We start from the raw sequence: 20,130 nt of genomic DNA, 5'->3' as shown, positions 1-20,130 counted from the left end.
GGGCGCCTGTGGTCCCAGCTACTTGGGAGGCGGAGGCAGGAGACTCGCTTGAGCCCAGGAGTTGGAGGTTGCTGTGATCTGTAATGCCACGGCACTCTACCCAGAGGGACAGCTTGAGGCTCTGTCTCAAAAAAATAAAATAAAATAAAATAAAAAATAAAAAAAGAAAATCCTTTGTTAATGTTTAAAATAATAAAAACCTTTATATCATAGGATAATATTACCAAAATATAAATAAGGAAGGTTTATGCATAATTGATAGTTTTTTCCCGCTGAAAAGAATAAAAATGATATGGTTACTGTAATGGCTCCATTACATTCTTCCTATCTGTTTGCCTGTCAGTTTAATAAAACTCTAGTAACTGCAATTTTCATCAAAAGTATATTTTGGACAGCCTCTCACCTGGTCTCTTCATCATCCCAAGCGATGCGCATGCCTTTCCCACCACCACCTGCTGAGGCCTTGATCATGACAGGGTAGCCTAACAGCAGGGAAGAATTAGACAGAAGTTCAGACTTTGATCATTTGGATGTATGAACATGACAACTGACCACATGTTCAATAACAGGGAAGACAATAACTAATTTATTTAAAAGTTCCTTTCCTTAGAGTCAGGAAAATAACACCAGTGTAATGATCTTATATACATATTAAAAATGAGAGTGTGACCATTTTAAAAGAAAAAAAGGCTACTTGTATCAATAAGTATAACTTTTCCCCAGTAATAAAATAAAAGCTAAAGAAATACAAATAAATTGAAAGTAGATTCCGAAACCAGAAATAGATACAGTATTAACTAACAAAGATCTAAAAAGCATCCTACACAGAACCAAGAAACACACCCTAAAATGCATCACAAATCAAACTCCTTTTCTCAAAAATGATTTTTAGGTATTTGAGGTATTTTCATCTGAAGAGTTACAAAAAAAAAAACTCTACATCTTTTATCAGCAAGAACTGACACAATAGTATTGTGAAGACTCAAACAGCTATAATAGCAGGGGCTGGAGCAGAAGATCCAGGCTCACTGACATCAATAGAAGAGCCATCAGACTGCTCCCTACACTCAACAGGGTATTTTGAAAATACAAAGTAAGGTCCAAAACAAAGGACATATACAGCTAAAGGGGTTTTTTTTTGGGGGGGGGTTGTTTTTGTTTTTGTTTTTGTGATAGAGCTTCATTCTATGGCCCAGGCTAGTGTGTTGTGGCATCATCAAACTCCTGGGCTCAAGTGATCCTCTTGCCTCAGCCTCTCGAGTAGCTAGGAATATCAGCACGTGCCCCCACACCCAGCGAATTTTTTTTCTTTTCTTTTCTTTCTTTTTTTTTTTTTTTAGTAGAGATAGGGTCTTCCTCTTGCTATTCTCAAACTCCTAAGCTCAAGCAATCTCCTGCCTTGGCCTTCTGGAATGCTAGGATTACAGGAGTGAGTCACCAGCACCCAGCCTACAGCTAAAGTTTTATAAAAGAAAATCCTCAAATTGTTGGCAATTATATGATTGTTTAAATTAGTTAGTGTACAGGACAATTTGACAGCAAGAGTCATCTACAATGATCTATCAAGAAAAACTGTAAGTCTCCCACACACAGGTTTTCTGAAAACAAGGTAGAGATGCTCATATGTCTGTGATAGTTCATGATCTTTTCTGAAGAAAGAAGAGGCCAGTGAGCACTTTCAGGACCCTTCCCAGTCTGTGATGCTCTGATAGCCCTAAACTCAAGTTACAGCACCCTTAGAGGAAAAAGGAAGAAAGGACCAAAAGTCAAACCTTTTGACCCTCGGCCACAAAACATCACCCTTCACATCTACTTAGTTAAAATGGCACTTGCTTCCTAAATGTTTCATAATTAATTCAATTATAATGATTTTTATGTTCATTATGTTTATGTAAGATAGCATTTTAAAAACAATAAGTATAGAAAGAAGAAGAAAGATAAATTGTGAGACAAGTTTAAGAAATGACTAAATGATTTCAGTTGAAGTGTAGAATCTATGTAGGATGGAAAAGGAAAGGAAAACTGAAAACACAGATGGGGGGCAAAGTAGAAGGGATTCTGCATGCTTTGATTCTTCATCCTGCATGAGTACATGCATGATTTTTGATCCTGCACTACAGTAGTAAAAATGATATTTTGTCTCACTCAATGCTGCAGCCTTGCAGTGAATGTTGCATAAAAGAATGAGAGTGCAATCAGGAAAGAAGAATTAGCCTTTGAAGTGATATTCAGCAATGAGGTATACTTATTCTAGGATGAGTTCCCAAACTTAATTGCCAGACTTTCATACTATCACATCTCTGATGGCCATTCCAGAAAAAGAATTCCACCTTGAAGGGTGGAGTAGGCACTGACATCAGCGCTTAACTTCCTAAGGGGAGTACTTCAAAGGTGACCATAGCAATATTCAGCAATGAGGCATGTATCACTTTTACTAGCATGAGTTCTCCAACTCACTTGTCCAACCTTATATATGAACACACTTTTTATACATATGGTGGTTAAGTGCTATAATAAAAACAACCCAGAGGAATGTGACTGAGAGTTATCAGGGCTAGTGTTCCTTAAAAAGACTTCTCTGAGAAAACTGATGAGATCTAATTGACAAGATAGAGCTAGCCCTCTGGAAAACCAATGAGGGAGAATGATTCCTCACAGAAGGAAGGAACAAGCCAGAAAGTGTTATATAGGAGTGGGATGTGACCTAATAAAGTATTTTTTAAGATCGCTTTGGCTGGCCAAGCATGGTGGTGCACACCTGTAATCTTAGCACTCTGGGAGGCCAAAGCAGGTGGATCACTTGAGCTCAGGAGTTAAGAGACCACCCTGAGCAAGAGCAAGACCTCATCTCTACTTTAAAAATACAAAAATAACCAGACATTGTGGCAGGTGCCTATAGTCCCAGGTACTTGGGAGGCAGAGGCAAGAAGATTTCTTAAGCCCAGAAGTTTGAGGTTGCTGCATGATACCAGGGCACTCTACCCAGGACAACAGACTGAAACTTTGTCTCAAGAGAAAAAAAAAAAAAAAAAAAGATTGTTTTGCTGCCATGCAATGAACGAATTATAAAAGGGCAAAGGTAGAAACAGAGAGACTGACTGGTAACCTTTGCAGTGGTCCAGGTGACAGGCTGTGACTTGGAATTAGCAAGAGAAAAAGGCCAGAGTCAACAACAGTTTGCGTGTGGAAAATAAGGGAATGAAGGACTCTAGGAGCTTAGGAGATTTTCCATTTAGTTATGGATTTCAAGTTGAAAAGAACTATGCTTTTTGACCAACTGATAATGTCACGTTTATCTACATGAGACACAATAAATCTCACTCTTCAAGCAAAACCTACTCCACACATGGCAGAAGCTGTTAACATAAAAGCTGACAAAATGACATCGTGATAAAACAGTCATAAATTGTATAATAATTTCATGTCACATTTTCCATACAGTTTCTTGAGTTAAAATGTCATAGAATAACTAATGGAGAAAGACAGGCAAAAAGAAGGGGAAAGTAAATATTTCTTGGGAAATGTCTTATTTCTAATTTAGTGGTGCTGGTCAGAAATCTCTCATGGATCAAAGAGAAAGAGTGATGGAGAGGTGTCTTCTTTTTAAAACAGTTACGAAACACCTATAATTAGCTGCAAAGCCTTTATTCCTAAATGTTCAAAGTAAAAAGTAAACAACAGATTTCAGGGAGGACAGTCTTCTCCATGGATAGAATAGGGCCAAATAATGAGATCTCACAAGAGAAAATAAAAGATTCCGAACAAAGAAAAGAAATCACTGTTCTACCTTAGAAACACAGAGATAGCAAGTATCAGGCATTTTATTCATCATGTTTCTTTATTGTCTTTAATATGAAGTAGTTCACTTGCTTTGGGGCATTTTTTGGATGAGGAAGAAGATTGTTGGTTCATTTTTATTGTTTTGAAGGTACCCTCAAGATACCCTCATGATAATGATATTACTAAAGAATCCAGAGTGATTATTTTAGAATATATTCAAAATTTGAATGTATCTTATTACTTATTAGAATCAAGATAAAAAAAAATACTATATAGCTGATATTGTATCCTCATTCTTACATGACAACAGAAAGAAAAAACAGTCAATTTGCCCCATTACTGATGAAGTTAGGCTGGATTACTTGATTAAGTTGGCATCCATTAAACTTACTCACAGAAAATATGCCATTTTCTCTTTATAATTAGCAAATAATCTATAGACTGTCACTTCGAAACTGTGATTGCCCTATATCCAAGCAATATTTCACCTACTATTATAATGAACATAAACACTTCTTGCTTTAATCAATTTCTACATTATTCACTGCAAAACGAGTTAAAAAATAAAACAAAGACAAAGATCTTTGCCCACCTTTGTTGTTTCTCCAGTGACTAATACAGTGTCTAGAGGATACTAGATAACGTAATAGTTAGTAGGTGCATTTGTTAATAATTTGAGTAGCCGTCCAGCAGTTATTTTTACTGCTATTTTCACCATACATATTACAGCATTATCCATTCTATTGCGAATGGACATTCAGGTTGTATTCTGTCCTATTTATACAAATAATGCTCCCTTAAATATTTTTGTATTGATTGCCTGAAATTTTGCATGCGGTTCCTGGAGGATGTGTCTATGGGGTACAGCTGCTCAATGGCATGCCACTGGTATAAATTCTTTATTTACAAGGATCAAATGTTCTCACCTTTGTTTATCTCCATTATCACATCACTAATACAAACTACTGTCACCTCTTGAGAGAACTCCTAGAACAGCCTAACAGGGTTGTCTACAACTACAGCCGCCCCCATCTAAGCCACACAATGGTCATTGAAATCTTCTTATGATATATATAAGATCACCTCTCCCTCCTGCCTAAAACTCTAATGTGTTTACATTATACTAAGAAAAAAAAACATATACAATGAAATAAAAATTATGAACACAAGAATAAGTAGTGTGGAGAATATTAAGATTACCCAATATAGTCTTGTTTAATCAAAATATGGCAAAGAGCTATACTAGATTTAGCCCTAAGAAAAAAAATTTTTAATGCCTAAAAGGTATTAATGTAAATATAAATTAAATTACCTTTCAAGACCTTTTAGATAAAGGTAAAAATATCCAAACACACAACACTGACAATGTCTAGAATCCAATAAAAAATAAACAGATATGTGAAGGATGAGCCAAAATGTGATTCATATCAGAAGGAAAACAGTCAAAAGAAATAAACCCAGAAATAAAGAATCTTAAAACAGTTGTTATAAATACTATTATAAAGCATAACTATTACAAATATGGAAGAGAATTTAAAGGGGAAAAAATGAGATAAATAAAAACTTTTTAATTTTAAAATGAAATGTCTCATCAAAAAGATGATATTCACTGATCACAAACAATTAAGTTAGAATCAATAATAAAACAAACCAGGTTTTTTAGTTATTTTAAAATACATCACTAAAAAACATAGGAATCAAAAAATCACAATGGAAATCTGAAAATGCTTAGAAAAGAATAATCATGAAACATATGTATCAAAATTAAGAAATACCATTCTCTGCCCAAATCCCTGGTTCAGGACATTCCCTTAATTTCTGAAAGCATGGCAAACAACAGCTAACGTGTCCTCAACTTTCTGCCAAAGGTCTTGCCCTTTCCTAGGAGCAGCCCACACCCAGTGAGTAGTTGACTTAGGTACATAAAGGCTCAATCCCTTTGTCCCAATTTGGGATAACGATGGAAGACCAACCAACATTCAGAGTTCTTTGAATTAGTAGCTGAGCCGTTTGTTGAAACAAATCTCAACTCCACTTTTCCCTCCTTCCAGTTTCCTTCACCCCTCCCCAGGAGTTGGTCCCAAACTTGTTTCCCCCAATACCCTTCCTGAGTATTCCAAGGATTCCAGGCTGTAATAAGAGGAGTACATTTAGAAGGCAACCACAGTGATATAGGCAAGAGAAAACACTACCTTCAACATAGAGAATCATAGTAGAAATGGAGAGAAGAGGATAAATTCAAGGAACACTCAGGAGATGGTGTTAATGACCCACAAATTGCAAAAGCCAGACAACAAGACATAGGTATAAGCGAATTCTTCATCATGAAGAAACTCGTCACTGATTACAAAAATTAAGACTTCTCTATGTCTTGTCTCTGTGATCTGTGACAGCACAGATGGTGGAAGCTCCTATCAGCGTAGGTCACTGAACGACAGCACAGAACAAAACTACTCCTTCTCTAACCGAGCACCTGACCAATGGGAAGCAAACATGCTGAATGGAGAAAAGTAAATCTTTGTTTTTTGAAATCACAGTGGGGTGGGGCAAGAGATAAAAATGTGCTGTACTCCAGCTCTGATGAACTAATGACAGTCACGCAGGCACAAATAGAACTTAGCACACTACTACAGTCCTTCAAGGAATAAAACTCAGAATTTTCTGGGACATTTGGCTGCCATGTACTACATAGCTACATTGAAAAACTCTGACTGTGGGCTCGGCGCCTATAGCTCAACCGGCTAAGGCACCAGCCACGTACACCTAAGGTGGTGGGTTCGAATCCCCAGCCCGGACCCGCCAAACAACAATGACGGCTGCAACTAAAAAAAAATGGCCGGGTGTTGTGGCAGGCACCTGTGGTCCCAGCTACTTGGGAGGCGGAGGCAGGAGACTCGCTTCAGCCCAGGAGTTGGAGGTTGCTGTGAGCTGTAATGCCACGGCACTCTACCCAGGGGGACAGCTTGAGGCTCTGTCTCAAAAAAAAAAAAAAAAAAGAAAGAAAGAAAAACTCTGACTGTGGATACAAACAAGGAGACAGTTTAAATTCAAGAAAGCTGGAGAAATAAATTGTATTATCAATGCTTTACTCATCTTGTATTTATCTGATCATAACTTTCTACTGATTTTATTGCTATCTTCAAATTACATAACGGTCATATCTAGTTTAATCATTACCAATTTCGTTTTGGCGCGTGATTTGGGTTGGCACACTGCAGAGTGAGGTGAAGCACATTTGCATCAGTACTGTTTGGAGTCTATAATCATTCAGGAACTAACGAACACAGGTGTCACAGTCCAACTATGAGTCATCCACATCTCCTCCACCCACTGCACATAGATGGCCTTTCCTCAGTTGGTCATACACACACTTAAATACATAAATAACTATATAAATATATTTAAATAAAAATGAGCCAATATTGTACACATAAAAATATAAGGAAGATGTGTTATAAGCTAAAATAAACTGATCCATAACACTTTAATTGGTAGAGAAAGGCAAAATTGATTTTGTCTGGGCACATAGAAAATACCAAATTCTTAACTGTGCTCCAGGAGTCAGCACATAGATTAAAGCTGAAGTCTTCACAGACCACAAGCTTCCAAACAAAAAACAATGTTTTTTCACATTACAATGTGTTTCCACATTACTGCTTGAATGAAGTGTGAGGTCTTTTGCAACCGAGTGAAAGAAAAAGGAAAAAGAAAAGATTGACAAGAACGAATAGCAATAGAACAAGATGAAGAAGATGAATGACTGAGAGGACATGGAGAGAGAGTGAACTATGCTCAAACCCGACCTGTATGTTGGAATAATGAAGGAGAACACAGGCAGCCAACTGATGGTGGAAAAGAAAAAGCCACAGAACCACACATTCCCGTCTCCCAGGGAGTATCATTCTAACCCCAAAGATCATGTTACTTCAGTAACAGGAAAACAACAGAACAAGCATCTCAGTCTTCAGTGGCTTTCACAAAGAATACTGTAACACCATTTTCTTCAATATAACTTTTCCTTAGACTTTGTTTTATAAATCTCCTTAGATATTAAACATATTTCCTACTAAAAAGCAAATAAGCAAATAAATTCACAGGGTGTAACATGCTAAAGAAGGTATAAATTATAACATTTATTCAAAGGTTTCCTTACAGTGACACATGTGACATATTGCTTAGAAAAATTTTTACATGTCACATGTGTCACTGTAAAGAAACCTTTGAATAAAGGTTATAATTTATACCTTCTTTAGCATGGGGTCTCACTCTTGCCCTTTTAAGGTTCCTCTTGCCTCAGCCTCCTGAGTAGTTAGGAGTATAGCACCCACTATACCTGGCTTGATTTTTTTCGTTTTCTATGTATAGTAGAGACCTGGTCTCTTTCTTGTTCAGGCTGGTCTCGAACTGTTGAGCTCAGGTGATTCACCAGCCTTGGCCTCTCAGAGTGCAGGGATTACAGGCGTGAGCCACCGTGCCCAGCCCCATGTATATTTGTTTGAATACCCATCTTCAGTCTCTCAGGTACATGCCTAGGAGTGGAACTGCTGGGTTATATGACAATTCTATATTTAACTTTTTGAGGAATTGCAAAATTGGTTTCATGGCAGGTATACCATTTTATATTTCTAGCACAAATGTACAGAAGTTTCTATTTCGTCACTTCCTTGCCAATCCTTATATATGTATATGTGTGTATATATATACATACACACACATATTTTTTAGAGACAGAGTCTCACTTTGTCGCCCTTAGTAGAGTGCCATGGTGTCATAGCTCACAGCAACCTCCAGCTCTTGTGCTTAGGCAATTCTCCTGCCTCAGCCTCCCAAGTAGCTGGGACTACAGGCACCTGCCACAACACCCGGCTATTTTTTGTTGTGGTTTGGCTGGGGCCAGGTTTGAAACTGCCACCCTCGGTATAGTCCTAACTACTCAGGAGGCTGAGGCAAGAGGATAGCTTGAGCCCCAGAGTTTGAGGTTGCTGTGAGCTATGATGCCACAGCAGTCTACCCAGTGTGACAGAGTGAGACTCAATCTCAAAAAAACAAAACAAACAAATATACGGGCACATACATTTGTAGCAGGACTATTTATGATAGCCAAAAGGTGAAAACAACCCAAATATCCATCAACAGATGAATAAACACAATATGGCATATCCATGCAATAGATGATATTCAACCATAAGAAGGAAAATGCTGATACATGGTAGAATATATAGGAACCTTAAAAGGGCAGACATGGTGGCTCACACTTATAATCCCAGCACTCTGGGAGGCTGAGATGAAAGGATCCCTTGAGCTGAGGAGTTCAAAACTCCTCAGCAAGAGTGAGACCCCATCTCTACTAAAAACAGAAAAATTAGCCAGGCATGATGGTGGGTCCCCGTAGTCCCAGTAACTGGGGAAGGTGATACAGCAGGATCACTCGAGCCCAGAAGTTTGAGGCTGCTGTAAGACTGATGCCACAGTACTCTAGCCTGGATAACAGAGTAAGATTTGCCTCAAAACAAACCAAAACCCCACTATCCTAAGTGAAAGAAACCAGACATAAAGGTTCATGTGTTACATGATTTTATTTATATGAAATATCAGCAGAATCGGTAAATCCATAGAGACAGAAAGTAAATTAACGGTTGTCAGGTGCAAGGCGAAGGGAGAATAAGGAGTAAATGTTGATGCATAAAGAGTTTCTTTGGGGAGAAATAAGGATGTTATGAAACTAGACAATGATTATAGTTCCATAATCTTACATCAAAAATCTGTGAATTGTATACTTTGAAAAGCTGAATTTTACAGCATTTAAAATTTATCTCAATTTTTAAAAATCTAATCTGTAGTAGCCCAGCTACTTCCCAGGCAAGGGATATGTGAAAACTGACTCAGAAGAAGCATGAGGGAACTCTCTGGGGTGACAGCCATGTTCAACATCTTGATGGAGCTCAGAGTGACACAGATGTGCACATATGTCAAAATCAACAAATACAAACTTAAGATTTGCTCATATTGATGTAAATTCTGTAACTAAATAACACAAGCGTATACAAATACTGAATTCAGTTGATGACCCATGTGTTGCAGTATTTATTGGGACATGTACTGGTTTGTACATTTTACTTTGAAATGCAACAAAAATAAGATGGATAAAGCAAATCTAGCAAAAGGTTAGTAGTGGAATCTTGGTGTTGAGTATAAACATCTACACTGTAAAACTTTTTCAGAATAGTGCTTGATTGAAATTTTTCAAACTAAAATATTGGGGGTAAGGTCAATGATCAAGAAAAACATCTACAAGTCATGAGTACTACTTAGAAATTCAGAATATGGTTACTAGACAAAAATGACTGGGCAGCAATATTAGAGCATGTTCCCTTAAAGACACCAGATTTAAGCTAAACTCTGAAAGATCTCAAGGAGCTATCTATGTGCAGATATGAGCAAGGGTCTTCCAGGTCCCCTCTATTCCCCCACCACCCCCCAAAACTTATCCTAAAGCCAGGAAATTTGGGGTGTTGACGTATGCCAACATGACCAAAGAAGATAGGCAAGGAAGGGATAGTATAAAATAAGATTGGATAGAAAGGCAGGTGCCAGATCACATGGGGTTTGTAGTGGAGATTTTATCTAAGCGCAGTGGAAAATCATGAGAGGGTTTAAAGCAGGAATGGGGTAGGATGAGATGAGGTGTGTCCTTCTTCTTTAAAATAAAGCACTGTCAGCTATGTGAAGAATGGCTTTGAAGTGTTTAAGAAAAGAAATAAAGAAACCATTGTCATCGTCCCTGCAGAAGACAATGGTAGTTTGCAGCAGGAGAGTGCAAGAAGGTGGTGAGTGGTGAGAATGGAAGACATTCTGAATTAAGAACTGACAGTGCTACTGACAGATTTACAAGAAGAGGAGGAGGAGGAGAGGAGGAGGCCTCCAGGACTGAGCAGGGCACATCTACTGACATGATGAAACCGGGAGAAGCAGGTTTATGGTATGGTGGGCTTGAGAATGTTTAAATTGTTTCTTATTTAAATTGGGCATGATTTGAGATTCTGAGAAAGACAAGCAAAAGAAAAGAATCAGATTCAACTGGAAGTTGCTAAAGGTGGGTTTTAGATCTACAATTTCTTTTCCTTTTTGAGTGTCAATTTTGACTTCATTGTATTAAGGACTTTCCATCCACTAAAAAGATCAAATTTAAATGGAAATCAGGCTCACTGATTCCTGTTGTCTACCACTGAGGTTAAAGATAAACTGAGGATCAATAGCCCTGTATCTCTAAACTCTGACAGGATAAAGGAAAAAATCAGGAGCAAGAATGAAGGAGACAAAGTAGAACAAAAAACAAATACATGGAAGTAACATATTAAGTCTTAAGTGTCTCTCACCTCACCAATGATAAGAGATGTCTACTTCTTTAATCCATGTATAACATGCTTAAGTACCTTAAAGTATTTTACACAAAGTCGTGGCTCAAATTTTAGCTCTTATCCTCTAATCCCATTAGTCTAGCCAAAGTATAATGAAAAATTGTGGTCTCTGGAGCCAAATAAACCTAGATGTTAAACCAGGGTATGCCACTCAGGAGCTCTGTGAACTTTAGCAAATTGCCTTTTCTAATCCTTAGTTTCCTTAAATTTAAATGAAAATAATTAAACCCAAAAATTAGCATTAGAAAATTTCCAAAGTGTCTCACTAGAGGGGTTCATAAGCAGGAGGTGCTATTATGTGAAAGACACCTAGTTCATCAACGTGGAGGACACTCAGTTCCTACTCTGGCATAGCACTGATTCCCGCTTCCAGAGAAAAGACGGGTGAGAAATAGGGTTCACATAGGAGAGGATCAATTTCATTTTCACCATGTAACACAGAAAGAAAGAAAAAAGAGAACAATATGAATTGGTATGACATGGGTACAATCAGCAACTTAGAAATGGATGGGTTCAAAGGTCTGATTATAATTCATCTGTTTATATTTTCTCATGAAATCCATGAACAGTTCACCTCTTAGATAAACTCACAAAGGCCTAGCTAAATCATACCATAGTTAAAATGTGATAGATCTCAATAAAATTAGTAGAAAAAAGCTGATGAATTACCAAGCAACACAGAAAACCTAGAGATTTTAGTAATATGTAATTTATTTCATAAGCTAGCTCTTGAAGGAAAAGCTTCTATGGCAGGTTTCTGTGGTGACTCAGAAGGGGCTTTCAGGGAATTCCAAAAGGTTTTTAAAAACTGATGACCCTGCTTCTTTATGTTTTATTTTACCACAAATTTTATGGCTTCCCTTTCTTGGAGTATAAGCAAAACACTAGCACTCTTATACTTAATACCCATGATTGCTATCATTTATTTCACAAATGAGAGGGAGTAACTGAGGAAGAATTAGAGGAAAGATAGGAAAGAGGAAGGAATCATAAAGGATGTGCCCAAGTATAAAGAAAGGAGACTTAGACTGAATTAAGTAAGCTGGGTAGAAAAAAACCTAAAAGGGTGCTAAAGCACAGCAATGAACTATTGAGGGAGGAAAGGAAAGGGATGAGAACTTGTCAGAGAGATCCCATCACAATTAACTGGTTATCTTAAAGGTCACAGGTTATAGCAAAGGTGGAAGGAACGGCATGAAAGCAAGCAAAGCAATCTGCACGCTGCCCTTTATCCAAAGGAAATGCTAACAGGTCGAATATTCACAGTTCAGAATGGGGCACAGCAGCTGAACTGTAAGCTGTCTTCTAATCCATTTTCATTTCCCTAAATTTCCCCCAAATACTGTATTGTTCTTTTTTCGTAGATACTATTATAATAGTACCATTATGCCCAATGAGATAGATGATAATTATAGACAAGCTAGAACCAGAAAGAGGACTTTTTTAAAGTATATGGCAGAATAAATCTAAACTATTTTAGAAAAGCTCCTCAAAACCCAGTGGATGCAATACACGCCTCTTCAGCAGTGAGGAATGCCAGTGGTTTCAGACCAAGGACAGAAACTTTTGATTTTTCTCAATAAAGAAACCACAGAATCAGTTCCATGTGGTCCAATTTATTTAGCAATCTGGCAAATCTTCCTATGAAGTACAGTACTAAAATGCTCTCTGAAAAAATGTTGATGATTCTGAATCAATAATCTCTAATTAATGAAGAGATACTGTAATCAAATAAAATAAGATTTTCTATGGCTTGGCCTTAAACACAGAACCTATAATCAATAAGAGACATTTCTACAAAACAAATAAAATACATTTAATAATGAGTAAGAAAAAAACAATTTGGCCAGACCCACCTAGAAAGAGGGATTTATTACAAACCAACCTGGTTTTCAGATCACTAAAGAACTGCTAAGCTGGCCTGTTCCATTTGCAACAAATATATTTTAAAAAGTAATCACTTTCAGACTAATATATTTCTACATATCACAACTACATAAACTTTGCCAAATCAAATACTTTCCAAATGTAGAAAACAAGTCTAAATATTTGATTCAACAAAAACACAGGACTATAAAAATGTTAGAATAAAAAGTTGAAAAGCTCAGGAGGAGGAATACATGCGTACTGAGAAAGTGCTGGAAATGTCTATTGAGCACAGACTCATTTCTCTCTCCATCTACAAATTTCTGTTAAATGTCTACAACTGCTGATTTGAGTAATAAAACCTAACGTTCTTCAACAACATTGCTAATTCATGACAAGAACATGCCTTTACACATTTTCTCAATTAGTAGATAACCAAAAATATAATAGTTCTCATGAACACCAGGGATGTTTTTTAAATTAGTAAGTTGGGAAGTGCTGCCCCAATATACCTGCAATAGTTAAGTAAAACAGAGATTGAAATGTCCTCCAGCTTACCTTTTATTCTAATGTAGAATACTCAGTTCTAATTTTTCATGTTCTATTTTGTCTTTCCTACCTAGCAAGATTGTTAAGTTGATCCTAAGTTTCCTAAATTACCTTAGGAAAAGGTAGAACCATGTTAAATATGATACTTTCATTTTGATCATATCTATCCTTAACTTTAACCAACCACATAACTGCACACATATAAATTTACGTTACAGTTCAATCTTACGGATTCTTAAGACAGTTCCTTCTTTTAATTAGTCAGGATTTCATCTCACAAAAAGAGCTCTATATAGTTAAGGTCAAATTACTCTTAAAGTCTCCTTTAGTAATCGAATATGGTGATTTGACTGATAGATTCTTCCAGAGCAACAAACAGTAATCAAAAATCTAAAACTATTAAAATATTATTTGCTCTATGGGAGTTACATATTACACATTTACTCAACCGTATCTGCTGAAAGACACAGAAACCCTACCTAAGTTAATTTAAGTACTTACCAATTTCCCTTGCAATTCTGACAGCTTCATCTGCATCCTGTAAAAGCAGGAAATGAGACTCAACATTAATCCCATGAGGCATTGCACAATGTCTTTAGGGCAGTCATATATTGCACTACTGTCTCCTCTGATTCATTTAATGTTCAATTTTACAACCTTCTAACCCTTTTCATTCAGAGAAATGTAAAATTAATACCATAAGTGGAATGTAAATTCTACCTCACCATTATTATATTAAGAAACTCAAAGCAGTTTGAAATGAGCTGGCAGGAAGCAGCACCAGAATTGCCAATGATTTGGTGCAGTTGCTGGAATTTAATGGCAGAATTTGGATGTTTACAATCAATACTGAATCATAAATCAAATCATTAAAGCTTGTCCGCAAGCCAGCGTGTTTCTGATGTTTAAGTGTCATGTTTTCCTAGATTCTGTCAGCAGGGGGAGTTGATTCTCTATTGTTTGGGAGGAGCTCGACAAATTTTCTAGAAAGAAAAAAGTAAATTTCTTAGTATCTACAAGAATTATCAAAAAAAGAATCCTTTTGGTAATCTCCATTACTTTTTCTATTTTTTATTTTGTCTTTTTTTTCCAGGTACATATTTTCTCTTTACTATTGTGTCTTGTTATGTAAATTAAAACCTTAAGTTCAATGAACTGGTAGGAAAAAAAAACAACCAAAAAGCCAAGGAAAGAAACCACCTTCCTAAACAATGCAAGGTAAGAGTTTATCGAGTAAAGATTAGTTACTGCTAAATATCAACCATTTGTGCCTTTAAGAAGCTGAAAAGACAAAAACTTCCCTGAATTTAAGTCATTTCATTGATCATTAATTTTCACCTTAAACACTCAACATAGGATACTTCTGATACATTTCCTGGAATAATAATTATGATACAAGCCTCCTTCTAAATTTATTTTTTATAAGTCAATGACACAAACTAAACTATCACAAGAACTGACAATATTGTCTTAAAAGCTGGTAAGCGTGCCTAAATTATCAGAAAACAACTAAAACTACTGAAGTAAAGTCCAATGTTTAAGCTTTTAAGCTAATACATTTAAAATGTACAGCAACAATGTCAGAATTCTCCCCTAAACAGAGAGGGGGAGGGACAAGGGATGTTTATAACTGGTTCATTTATGTCTAATAAAAAAAAAAATCTTCCTTAAAAGTCTTCAGTACCTAATAACATCCCCTGAATAAGGAGGTTGGCAGGGGAAGTTGTCAGAAAAATTTAATTTCCTTTCATTAGCCAGTCTGCTCCACAAATAGGTGCTTGTTAAGTTCAAAGCAGTCCTAAAAGCGACATCAGTTTTAAGTCTTTTTTTTTTCCTGCAAGCAGTCACATCTGCTAATGAGATTTTCCAAATAACAATTGTTTTCAAGTCAGAGATAAATCTATACCTCCCACCCTACACCCTCCAAAATCAACGTTTACTGCTTTATTACACCTTGCTGTTTTCACTGACCCTACATTCTCCAAATTTTAGCTTAAAGGGATAAAAATCCATGAAAAGAGTCATTTAAGAATGTTAGTGGCTTCCACACATTGAGTTGGAAGGTTCTTTGTTCCAGCCAGTGACAGTTATTGGAGAATACTTCCCCTTAATAGCCTCTCTGTCAGGAAGTGTTAAACCTGCCAAATGCGAACAATTAGTGCCTCTTGAACAAAATACAGGAAGAGTGATGGCTGATGAAGACTGGATTATAATAAGCCTACAAGGAAACTTTTAACATTTCTTTCAAATGCAATGAGGAAAAGTAAACTGCTATCTAAAAGTTCCTTATCTTGAGAGAATAGGTAAGTTTTAAGGGATAATCCACAGACTCCAGTAGTCATACGCTGTCACTTATATATATGTTATAGATCTGAGCATAAGTTCAAAATATTCTGTAACTGTCACAAAACACTTGTATAAATTGCCACAGAACAATGTTAGCTTTCAACTAATCTGAATGCTTAAAGTTTCTTCATTCTATAAAAATCAAATTGCCTTAAAAATTAACTTTTCACTTAGCACTCATCCTAAAATATTTTACTGGGCAACTGTTATGTACTGGACATTGAAAACTCTATTGCCAGTTTCAATAATAAACTACTAAATACACTCAACTCCAATAGTCTTTGAGCACATTTAGTTTTATCATTGGGCTATATAAAATTATTTCTGAAGAAAGCCCCATATAGCACCAAATTCAATAGCACTGAGTCACATATCACACCCTAAAAGTTCCCAAGAATGTCACAGGTACAGAAAAGTTTTTAATAAAACTTCAAAGCAAATAGAAAAATATCAACAATCACCAGCAAAAATGGGCCAAAAGATTAAATAAAAAGTTCACATAAAAATAATTCCAAAAGGATAATACATTCATCCTTAGTCATAACTACACAAATATAAACCAAAACAATGAGATCCCACTTTTCAACTAGCAGATTAAGTTTTGATAATGGCCAGGAGTGGTGACTTAGAGGTAAACACGCACTTCTCACACTACTGGTATTGTAGGAAATGGTGCAATGTTGTTCAAAAGAAATTGTCAATACCTACAAAGAGTTTGAGGACATGTTGTTCTCTTTAGACCCAGCAATTTTCCTCCTTGGGAAGTTATCTAGTAAACATACTCACATGCATGCACACAAACTTATAAAGAAATTTTCCATTTCTTGGTGGTATTTTAATAAGAAAAAAATCTGAAAAGCAACTGAATAGGCTTCTAATAAGGGACTGGTACCACAAATGGTACATCCATAAAATGAAATATTACATAGTCTTTTAAAAGAATGAGGCTGGGACATATGTTCTTATTTATCCATTTAGACATTAATTCAAGAAATATTTACCCAGCAACCTGAAATACAGTTTCTGCCCTCATGGAGCTTATTTTAGCCTAATGAGAAAAACAGAAAATAGAGTAAACAAACATCAGTTGAGAATTAAAACAAATATTACATGGAAACAGAGGCAGAGGAGAGGGACAACCTGCTTTACATAGACTACTCAGAAAGGGCCTTTGGAAGTAAAATTTTAAACCTGAGGATAAAAACACAATTAGCCACTGTGGAAAGATTAGGGAGAAGGAACATTTACAAAAGCAAGCTCTAGATTAGGAAGGTACTTAATACAGAAAGAAGGTTCACAAGACTAACATTGAAACATAGTAAGGAGGTGGCAGAAGAGCACAAGATGAGTAGGGTGGGGCATGGCCCTATTCTGGCCCAGTCCTGTGGGACACAGCATAAGCACAGCACCCCAAATGTCTTGTTTCTGTTAGCATGAGGAGGAGTGGGGTGGGGAGGAATGAATCGGATTTTATAACTCTTATGTTTTAAAGATATGCAAAACATACCTGGGGGGGGGCTATAGCACATATAGTACCACCTTATCTACATTAAGACAGAAATAAATGTTTAAATGCACATGAAAGTTTACGTAAAAACAGCTACAGAAAAACTCAACTTGAGTTACTGCTCAAAAATAAAACTGAAGAGCTAGCTGCTGGCTCACACCTGTAATTCCAGCTACTAGGGAGGCTGAGGTGGGAGGATCAGTTAAGGCCAAGAGTTTAAAACCAGCCTGGAAGATACAACAAGACCCCCCAACTCACAAAAAAAAAAGGGGGGGGCTGAGAGTTGAGGAAAAAAGAGGGACTTTTTGTTAAGACTGTAAACACTTCCATGTACCTGAGGTACACGTATCATTATTCTATACTTCATACTTTCAGAGTTTAAAAATTAAATCAGTCATGTTTGAAAGTGTTTTTAAATTATCTAATTAATGATTTACAGAGTGTTTAATGTTATCAACATGAACTAGTATTCCCCCAAATCCACACAAGCTTTTCACGACTTCGCATTGTCTCAGAGCCAAGGTTCAACTCCCTCTCTGGGTTTCCATGCTCGACCCTGCCCACCTAGGCCACAAGTCTAGCCCCAGTCTTTTCCACCTCATACTGTCCCCTCCACTCTGAGTTCCAGGCACAGCCAGGAAATCTCCTCTTTTACCTCCTTTCCCCAAACCAGCTCTTATCACAATAGCCATGGACAAGGCCCTTGAAGACACAAGAAAGAACAAGAAAACACACCTTAGCCAGGTAATTTACAGACTAGTGAAAAAGGCAAATCCTAAATAAGACTGCACAGCAGCCAAGAAATGACCACGGAGATGCATGTTATATAGACATTGTGAAGAGGGCATGTGACAACAGGGATCTCTGGTTCCAAAACAGATTCCTGGAAACCTCAGATATGGTGACTTTGAAAAGAGGCCTAACAAAAGCCTGATGACAGAGTGCCTGGGGCCAGAACACTGAAGCTACAGCGTCAAGCAGGGCCTGCAAGGTCACACGGAAGAGAATGAACTTCAACAAGGAAACAACGGGCCTCACTCTAGCTGCATTCTGAAGAACTCTGGCGTACCATGTACTTATCCATCATATATACTGTCCACCTCTGTAGCTCCCTACCCCATTAAAACATAAGTTCCAGAAAGGCAGGAATCTCTGTCTAATTGGTGCAGTGATGGATTTCAAATGCCTAGAGCAGTGCCTGGCACAGAGTAGGTATTTAGTCAACTGCTCGGGAAGGAATGAACACCTTGAGAGGCGGCTGGGAAGCAGTAGTCTAGGTGAGAGAAGGATAACCACTTCCTCTCAGCCTCGGGTGTCATGCCTCCAGTTCCACCTTAATGCCACTTTCCCTAGGAAGCCTGCCCAGTCCTTCCACACCAGGCTAGATGCCATTGCTGTGTGAGCACAACACCCTGCCCAGCAATTACGACAGTGCTGGTCACACCTCATCTCCACCAGGGCAACGACCAGGGCCATCCTGCTCTCTACTCAATGCCCAGAGCTTAGCAAATTGACATGATCAACACATTATTTGTTCAGTAAATAAACAACTGTCCAATCAACTTCCATAAAAATAAGTCTTTTAGGGTAAGACACAATCTCAGATGCCAACGGTACTACTCATCTCCAGAGCAGCAATTTTGTAAGTGAACAAATGTCTATCCAAAAGCAGCAGACTGCAGAACCAGAAAGGCTTCAGTTTTCAGTTTAAGATTAAATACACTCAGTTAAATACTGTTGACACTGGCAAACCAAGTCAGTATTTGCCCTTGCTTCTGACTTCTCAGTCAAGTACTTTTTCCTAGCATATTATGCAACTTCAAAAGTGTGAAATTTAGGTTTCAAAAAGCCTATTCTTATTTTAAAAAATATATAGTGCTGCTCCATTTATAATTTTTAAGTATTTCATCCAGCAAAACTATGGAACTTTACAGAGCAATGAATTTTCAATTTGAAAGGCTGTAAGTTTAAGTTATATTAAAAAGCAATAGAGGCTTGGCGCCCATAGCTCAGTGGTTAGGGTACCAGCCACGTACACCAGGAATGGTGGGTTTGAACCCGGCCCGGGCCTGCTAAACAACAATAACAACAACAACAATAGCTGCGTGTTATGGTGGGGACCTATAGTCCCAGCTACTTGGGAGGCTGAGGCAAGAGAATTGTGTAAGCCCAAGAGTTTGAGGTTGCTATGAGCTGTGATGCTACAGAACTCTACAGAGGGAGATACAGTAAGACCCTGTCTCGAAAAAATAAATAAAAAGCAATAAAAAACCAGTTCATTTCAACTTACATATATTAAAATGTGATAGAAATATAAAATAAATATTAATTTTCTTTTACCAAGTATACTTTGTCCTTTAATTATAAAACGAATCTCTTTTAAGCAAAACATCATTACCTCCTGACAAATGCAATGTGGCAGTATCTGAAGAAAAAGCAGAGCCGATTCTGCTTAATATTCTTTCTTTGGAACATTCTTAAAACATCTTTCACATCTATTGACTACATGACATAACAATATAATAAATGAAAATGCTGGCTCGGCGCCTGTGGCTCAAGTGGCTAAGGCGCCAGCCACATACACCTGAGGTGGCAGGTTCAAATCCAGCCCGGGCTCGCCAAAACAACAATGATGGCTGCAACCGAAAAAAAATAGCCAGGCAT

At 37.3% G+C, this 20,130-nt stretch overlaps 1 protein-coding gene across 2 annotated transcripts in view; it reads right to left on the bottom strand.

The window, feature by feature from the left end:
* The window catches only part of PCCA (propionyl-CoA carboxylase alpha subunit), a 373,052-nt gene that overhangs the window by 237,557 nt on the left and 115,365 nt on the right, over positions 1-20,130 (bottom strand). For both annotated transcript variants that reach the window (XM_003789599.2, XM_023513087.1), the window contains exons 8-9: positions 14,115-14,151; positions 404-482 (exon numbers count right to left, since the gene is read on the bottom strand). In XM_003789599.2, the coding sequence (XP_003789647.1) occupies positions 404-482; positions 14,115-14,151 (116 nt within the window). The remainder of the gene's footprint in view (positions 1-403; positions 483-14,114; positions 14,152-20,130) is intronic.

The sequence above is a fragment of the Otolemur garnettii genome, unplaced genomic scaffold, assembly GCF_000181295.1.
Source record: "Otolemur garnettii isolate 467f Iridium unplaced genomic scaffold, OtoGar3 scaffold00034, whole genome shotgun sequence".
Classification (NCBI taxonomy): domain Eukaryota; kingdom Metazoa; phylum Chordata; class Mammalia; order Primates; family Galagidae; genus Otolemur; species Otolemur garnettii.
Note: the sequence above shows the minus strand (reverse complement) of the source record. Positions and strands in the feature narration are given on the sequence as shown.